We start from the raw sequence: 8,709 nt of genomic DNA on the forward strand, positions 1-8,709 counted from the left end.
GTGTGAGTGTCAGGAGCAAAAAAATATACATCATTTGCAACAATGCATAATCAGATTACTGTTTAAATGTTTTTTTTTTTTTTTACCATAATCTATTCTTGAGCGATTATTTAAGCACAGTTACAATCTACATCCTCAAATTTGATTGGATTAGCAATAAATGATTCAACAAGACAGTAGTATATTTGACTTTTTAAAGGAATTTTTCCTTCACACAAATGCTTACTTTTCATATTTAATTTTTTGACACAGAGGCTGACAATGTTACTTTATGATCAGTCATTAAAATAACAATACAGTTATCATATTGAATGCACTGTGTGTCCAAATAAGGTACGTGTTTTGAGTAGCCTATCCCTGCATTGACATCTTTAAATAAAAGAATCGACTTGCTTGTGCAGTGTACTGAAAGCATCACACCACAGATGAAATGTGGGTATCAAAGTATGAGATTTTCTTTAGGAAGATAGAAAAAATGTTAGATAATTAAAGTAGGAAAAAGAGAGACAGAAACTTAAGTAAACTCAGTGACCTCGTGTCACTGGCAACTTTCTAATAAGGTTGCTTGTGCCTCCTGTCTTAATGAAAAGGGGAGACTCTGTAGTTCTGCATATCAACCACCCACATAGTCTGCAGCAGGTGCACACAGTAAACGTAGGAATACAAGACAGTGAAGTGAAGAAGACAATGTTACTGTGATATCCCGAATACACTATAATGACCGCTTATTCTCTGTCAGACATATCTGAGGAATGAATACTCCATGTCAATCAGGACACTTCGTAAAGGTTGTAATAATTTATTGCATCAATAACAGCCATTTTAATTGGCCAGTTTGGCTCTGCTTGGGTTTGAACAATTTTGTGCAAGAAAGCAAGAAGGCCTGAGTTCACTACCTCTAGGACATGGGATAAAAAACAGTAAAATGAATACAACTTACACCAAACAGAAAACATGCTGAAAACACATACTATGTTTAATGCAACAAAAGTTTGTAGAAGTGTGCGGAGTTAAGGTACTGGGAAGCATGCAGAAAAGAATCAGCGGTGGCGGACACAGAAATAATGGACAGTGGACACCAAACCTTTTTATATGGGTCGCCTGGATGTTTTGAGTTACATTGTGGCTGTATGAATGGACAGTGTACAGAATGTGTAACTTTTAAATTACTTCTGTGCATGCATTAGCTAACTATCAAAAGTCTCCAGTAAAGGCACATATCTTATTTAATTTATCATTGTTTTTGAATATTTATGTATCTCGGCATGATCTTTGCGTATTTCAACATGTAACTCCATCAATCAGTGTTATTTATGTTTAGTATTCAGTGAATTATTCATACAATGAATCAATCATGACTAAACCTTTGATTGTGAGGACAACGACTTATCTAACTCATCTTGTCAACCAGCTCTGTGGCAGGTTAACAAAGAGATGACTAGTCAGTTAGCAGGAGGCTGAAGTCAAATAAGAAACAGGCTCAGACGGTGGTGGGATTTGCCGTGGCCATTATGGTCCCCCAGTGTGACAGCTGGCCATTGCCCCCCTTGATTGCCTTTCAGCGTCTTTGTCACAGCCCCTTTAATCACACCAGCAGGACAGTTACACAGCAAATCAGCTGACCTGACCTACTGGCTGACTGTCTGAACGTATAACCTACTGAGCTGTAGCAAAGTTTTTACAAGATGTAACCCTCTCCCATAATCTCTAAGAATTCTCACCATGCAAACTAATTTACAAGCATTAAGCCATTTTCAATTAAAAGTTTCTGCCAAGATAATAGAAGATGTCCTGTGTATACGAAAAGTCTAGCTGACAGTGGGAAACGGTATACTTTTTCATATGGACAAATTAAGTTTTGGTTTTTCGGCCTGCAACTTTAAAGAGGTGGTATTCTGCTTTTTGGCTTCTTCCCTCTCCTTTATTGAGTTATATATCTTTTTTGTGCATGTAACAGGTTTGCAAAGTGAAAAAGCCCAAAGTCCAGCCCAAAGGGAGCTCCCATCTCCCACAGAAAGCTCTACTCTGAACCGCTTGAAAACATTTCCAGTAGTCCAGCCTTTCACTTCCTTTACTTGTGACGTCACAATGAAAACGCATCATTAAGCTTGCCAAGCAGCCAGCGGGGTCAGGCACGCCCTCAAACCAAGTTAGTCTGAGCGGAGGCCCTTTGGCTCGACTCGCCTTTGTTTGGTTTTCCATTGTAGAAATGTTGTACCTGACCTGCTTCCAGGTACTTTCTTTCGTATCAACTCACCTCCGTCGAGGTTCCAAGCGAGCTGAGGGATACTAAAATGTATCATGAAAACAGGACAGACTGCTGATTGGTTAGAGAGAATATTCACTATTCACTGCATCATCATTGCGTGCACCAGACAGAGGCCAGCAACAGAAAGTTTTACAGTTTTCGTATGGAATTTCATGACTAAATCCACTTCTGAGAAGTTTTGAGGTGAGAAATCAGCTGTGTATATCTGTGTAACAACGGAGTTGAGGAGCTCCGCAAGTGGCGGCGGGGGAAGCCTGTGCCAACCCGCGGGAGGAGCGTGTGCGGCCGGCCAGCCGCCCGCTCACGGAGCCCTCTGCTCCCGCCGTCACACAGACCGCTGCAGCAACAACGGCAGAGGAAAACACAGCTGGAAGGTTTTCATACTGCTTATCTGTCTTTACATTCTGAGTAATGTTGAAACGTTTTAAATGTAGATATATTTTAAGAGCTGGTGTGTCGCATTGAACATTACGTTGCGGCAGTTGTGTGTGGCGTCGCTATGACGACAAGCTACGTACTATCTCTGGGTACTGTCTGCAATGGAAAACGGAGCAGGGCCGAGTAGAGTCGAGTCTATCGATTTGCGCTATGGTAGAATTTTTCGGCAAGGCAGCATAGATCGTCAGAACACCGGCAACAGTTCAACGTTTAGTCCCAATAGTAAGATGTGGAACAATGATGTTGTGTGGTTGTGGACTTGTGACTAACTTATACCATCTGCTAGGTTACGGTCTCAGTCTGAAGTGGCTTTGATTTGGATCACACTACCTTGTTTCTTACGACCCGCCCTTCTCTGCTTCTGATTGGCTAGTAGTTCTTACCTGGGAACTGCGCATGTGCAACTCCCAACAAAGATTTTGTACAAGTAAGATGCATCACTCTGTAGCTCAAGAGCGGAGCGTACAACACACGGTGAAAAGGGGAGCTGCACCAATGTGCAGTATGAGAAAAATATGGTGTTTTTTGAAAATTAAACCATATAAACCCGTTCTGGTACAACCCCTAATTAAGATTTTGAACCTGAAAATTAGCATAATACCACCTCTTTAATGTTTTGGTTCCCTCTCACTGCTCTCATAGTGGTGCAGCAAGCGGCTGTTTTCAGCAAACCTATAAAAACCCATTATAAGCTAGCTGCTCAGCACTGAACAGCAGACAGACAAAGTTAGCAACTAGAAGAAGGTGTATACAGTATACAGTATACAGCACTTAGTAGCTAAATAGCTGAATATTTCCTTCAGGAGTTTCTGCAGACCAAAAAATGAGCTGAAAAACAGTATAACGTATAAATTAAGCTGAACAGCAAAATTTCACACTGGAATCAACCAGTTTAGATAGAATTGCCATAACCAGTGAATTTGCTTGTGGAGGCTAGAAGATTGTGTAATGTTTTCAGTTGGAGATCAACTTTGATGGACCAATTGCAAACCATTTAGAGAGTGCTAACCTTTGACGGAACGAAGAGAACCTAAGAGTTCAAAATGTAGGTAACTTTAGTTGTGTCACAAAACCTACATCACCGAGCTTCAAGCACCACCTATTTTGGGAGAACGCACAAATGCTTTCTGTTGTGACACTAAAAGACTAGGAATATGTTATATAGGAAAAATGAGAAATATGTACTTCTCCTTGCGAGCAAGACATGACACCTTCCTGTGTTTCTCTTCTGTTTATAATCAGATTTTTATCAACCATGCTGTGGAGAAGCTGCCGGTCTTTCTCCCGGTTGCCTACACGTGTACTCCTCAGCCCCAAGAGGGACTACCCCCCCTCCCTCTGCTGCTGGGTTAAGTAATCACTGCCTTGGAGTGATCTGACAGTGCCAACAACACTGTGAAGAGATGGTGTGAATATGAGCCCGCACATTTACCCTTTCGCAACCCCGCTCACTTACCCTCTCCACTGTACAGCGGCTGATCTGACAGATTTTTAATCCCTGTGAGGGAATGTTTTCTCCAGTTATTTGCTCTTTCACTTCACTGTACCAAGTCAAGAGGGGGCAAGTCTTTAGCTGGGACTGTTTACCCTACTTTCTCAGCCATCATGCCATCTGCGTGAGCTCTGTAGGTTGCATAAGGCCTGACACCTCCACAAAACCTGTTCCCTTTTATTCATTGTTTCAGTCTGCTCCTTCCAACGTTATATTTTCTCTCCCCTGTGCCTTCCTTCTTATTCTCACTGTTAGCTTATTATGATTTCACACTCTTAACCAAATATCTTTTTATGATTTATTCCTCCTCACCTATCTCCTGCATCCTCCGTTATGTGCATCTCTCCTCTCCTCTCCCCTACTCTCCTCTCCATTCCTCCCCCTCCTCCTTCTGTCATCCCCAACAGCAGACAGACCAGACTCTGCCTGGTGGTGACACTTCACCCACGCCGACCCGAGCCAGATCACTAGTCCATGTGGGAGCCAGAGCCAGGGCCAAGGCCGGGGTTTCTACTGGGGGTGGGGGGGCTGAGGCAAGCAAGATGGCCCTAGTCATCATAATCATTCATTGCCTGCTGGTCCTTCTGTCGTCAGCCTCCTCCCACTCCTCCTGCTTTTTTTGTCCTCCTCATGTCAGGGCCACACGGCACGCGTATCAGCTGAGCCCAGGATGGTCGGAGTCAACAGGGTCAGGTGGCAGACGCCTGGTTAATTCTCCTGAGGCTGCAAAGTGCTCGCATCAGCTCAGACAAACGGACACTGAAATGCATAGATAGAGACAAACAGGCATGCATTCTCACAGATGCACATTCACAGTATTCATTGTACGAAATAAAGCTGTAGAGACAGCATGGCATTATTAGCAGAAGCTACATTTTTGGGGGGGGGTTTAATGAGGGTGATGGGGCATTGGGTCTGTCAGACAAACAGATAGATCGGCATTATGAAGGAGGAGGGGAAGATTATAAACACATGACCAGATGGAGAGAGAGATAGTCCTATTATGTAGATCTTTCTATCCCTCAGCCCTGCTCCTCTCCTCCGTGTGGATCCCTAATGCATATATACCTTTACATTATTCAGTAAGTTATAATGAGAGAAACTGAACATGGTGGGGGTTAAATATGGTCACTGGGCGGTTTAGATGGCAGAAGGTGGGCCACAGGTGTACAAGCCTGAGACTTATTCTTCTGTTTGACCTCTCATTATCACCCCCAAGTTCTCAGTCATTATAATCCTATGTCCTCGGGTGTTTAGGGAACGGCGTGGTGTCTGTCAACAGCAGTCTGTTCACTGCACAGTCTGTCATTCATATTTTGAGAATAAATTATTCCATATTTTTTAAATCAATTATTGTCTGCTCATCTGTTTCTCGTTCTGTCCATCTGTGTTTCTGTCTTTTGCCACAATTCCAATTCCTTCCTCCACTCTCTGCTCATTTTGACCACACTTCCAGGGACTTTTCAAACGGCTTAGCAGGTGCTAATCCATAACGTGATTTACAGCTGCTCACGACTCATCTGTCACTTTTGATTGAAATCTTTTCAAATCCCTACTGTCACATCTGCATATCTCTCTTACCCCTCTCAATCTATTCATCTTTGTGTCTGTGATCTATCTGTCCACCAGCCTGTGCTGGACGGCCTGTAGAGGAGAGGTCTGGTCTGTTGTCACAGAGGAACAGGTGGGGCAGGCTAACAGTCAGCGCAGGCTTGAATCTCTCTCACACACACACACACACACTGCAGGGAGGCAGGCAGTCAGCCGCTCAGACACTGGCCCATATGGTAGACCTCTGGAGCTGTTGCCCTTTGCTGAATAGGGGAGGGATGCAGAGTTGGTTGGAGGCTGGCAGGAGCATGAGGAGGCAGAGCGAAGCGGGGGAGGTTGAAATTAATCAGCAGGCCAACCCAACTGTCCACTGTCTTTAGGGAGTTGAGACATGCATATATGTAGCTGATTGAACCGGGGGCTTAGGGACAGCAAGTGGGGGGTTGTAGTGTGTTCAAGTGTTTGTTCTGTTTCTGTACCTTGAAATAAATGAGTTTGTTTTTTTTTTTGTGTGTGTGTGTGTGTGTGTGTGTGTGTGTGTGTGTGTGTGTGTGTGTGTGTGTGTGTGTGTGTGTGTGTGTGTGTGTGTGTGTGTGTGTAGTTACTGTTTGATTTAATTTATTTAATAGAAATACAAACATTCTTTAACATTTTGAACTTGTCAACACCATTACATGAACCCGAGCACATCCCTTCACATTTGCAGTTATGGTAATTTTCACTTAATACAATCATAGGTTTTCGTGGTGGAAAAGGTATTCCCATCTCCTACTTGAGTAAAGCAACAGTACCCCACAGCAAAATACTCGATTTACGAGTAAAAGTCCTTGATTCAAAATCTGACATAAGTAAACGTATATAAGTATTATGAATAAAATGTATTTACAATATCAAAAGTAACAGTAATGTTATGTAGACTTGTCCCTTTCATAATATTATGTTATTTTATATTATTGAATTATTTTTATTGATGCACATTGATGTTATTGTTGGTTGCGGTGGAGATGATTTTAAATATTTTATATACTGATGGGTAGTTCAATCTTTAACAATGCCTCATTTTATAAATATACAGTAGCACAAATCATCATCATTGACAAAGAGCACAATTGGATCTGACATGAAACAATGGATATGAGGTTGAAGTCCTTATGTAAGCTTTAGTGCAATTTGAGAATGTATATATTCATATTTGCTCAACAGTGCGAGGATATTGGGGAACAAGGATATTAGTATGGGCTATTACTCCCACATTGTTCATCCAGTATGGATGTAAACACCGGATTTAAAGCCAAAAATCTGCATTTAAAGTTATTGCTTCATCTCAAGTCAACATACTGGAAAACAACACGTGTCACATTCTCCATATGACAAACAACGTTTCAGTACTGTACATGACTACATCAACTCCAAACTACAAATGTGTTTTCTATGAGAAGACATCTACTCCTTTGTGTTTGAGAGATCCTTACAAATCCTGTTGTTCTATTCAGTGAAGGTTTGAAAAAAAAAAGAAAAATTAAAGCCTAGTACTGTGAAAGATAGGCTGGCCACCTGCCACTCACATCACAAAGGAACAGACTGACAGATGTATAGACAGGAGGTCAGATGGTCAAACACTTTGCCATAATGCTAAACATCATTAGGTAGATGCACTGCTTAAGTCAAGCACTGTCGTTGGAGCCCCTGATTCATTGTCGTTGAGCTGTTTATGTGTTGTTCCATACATGTGCTAAATAGTACATCCAAGTGTCTGAACAAATAGTAGTATAACAGTGGTGGAAGGTTATGAGGTGACAAGGTAACATGTCAAAAGTTCATGTAACTAAACATATTTTTCCCCACTCTATTACCTTTATTCACCTCATCTTGAACATTTAAAGAGACACAGGCTGCGGTCGAATACTCAAACAAATTAAGTCCATAGTCTTTTCCTAAACAAGATGTGAAGGACTTGTTATTGTTGTGGGTCTGCCATGTTGTGGAAAGGCTCAGTGTACCCTTTGCTAAAGGAGATGAGAAAGGAACCACAACCTGTCTGTCTGAATCTTAAATTGATTTCTATGGCCACTAGAGGGCACAAAACCTCCACAACAACCACACAGACTTAGACCTGATTATTGCCTCAAGAAGTTGTAATTTTAGAAAACAATCACTTACATACACATCCAGCAAACATGCAGCAATTTTAACATTTATTTGGAGTCGTATTTGTGGCCTCCTAACAAACACAAGTCCAGTATTCCTTATTTTCGCTTTTCTTTGTTGTTTTTTGTACTGAGTCATTTGTGAAACATCTGGCTCTATCGCTAGGTAAATGTCAGCTAAAAATCAGTTAAACTCTCCACTGTGCTCACTAGCTAGCTGCATATTTTGTCTGTATGTCATTTGGTACTGGGCAGGCAGCATGCAGTGGGGTTTGTGTGCTTAGAAAGAGATTAATGAGAGCGCGGAGACTGAATCATTCAGTACATTTGTGGGCCATAACCGAAATGATGAGCTAAAAGAAGATAAAAAGCTCAGCAAAGCTAAAGAATTGTGTAATAATTCTGTGAGTTTGTCACTTTGGACGACCCCTTTCACATTTGTAGTGTAGTAATTTGATTCTTTGTATAAATAAAAAAACATTAAACATTTAATTATTGCACAAAATTATTATACTGTACATTATATATTACACATTATATCTTAATTTGAGTCCAAACAAAAAACATATGTTGTCACTGAATTTGTGTTTTTAACCACTAGACAAAGTTCATGACAACATTTATATCCAAAGTAATTACGAATAAACGTACAGTACTGTGGAAAAAATGCTGTAATGTTAATAGTTTAAGTCCTGGAAATGATGGTATGGCCCACACAGAGCCCTGATCTCAACATTATCAGGTCTGTCTGGGAGTACATGAAGAGAGAGAAGCAACTGAGGCCACCCAAATTCACAGAAGAACTGTGTGTA

General features: G+C 41.4%; 1 protein-coding gene across 7 annotated transcripts in view; it reads right to left on the reverse strand.

Annotated features, from left to right (window-relative positions):
- cbfa2t2 (CBFA2/RUNX1 partner transcriptional co-repressor 2) overlaps window positions 1-8,709 on the reverse strand; it is a 52,738-nt gene that overhangs the window by 38,462 nt on the left and 5,567 nt on the right. For 3 of the 7 annotated variants that reach the window (XM_046075585.1, XM_046075582.1, XM_046075583.1), the window contains exon 2: window positions 4,512-4,958. The exons of the other annotated variants lie outside the window; for them this stretch is intronic. In XM_046075585.1, the coding sequence (XP_045931541.1) occupies window positions 4,512-4,597 (86 nt within the window). In that variant the 5' untranslated portion in view covers window positions 4,598-4,958. The remainder of the gene's footprint in view (window positions 1-4,511; window positions 4,959-8,709) is intronic. 7 annotated transcript variants of the gene reach the window in all.

The sequence above is a fragment of the Micropterus dolomieu genome, linkage group LG18 (genome assembly GCF_021292245.1).
Source record: "Micropterus dolomieu isolate WLL.071019.BEF.003 ecotype Adirondacks linkage group LG18, ASM2129224v1, whole genome shotgun sequence".
Classification (NCBI taxonomy): Eukaryota; Metazoa; Chordata; class Actinopteri; order Centrarchiformes; family Centrarchidae; genus Micropterus; species Micropterus dolomieu.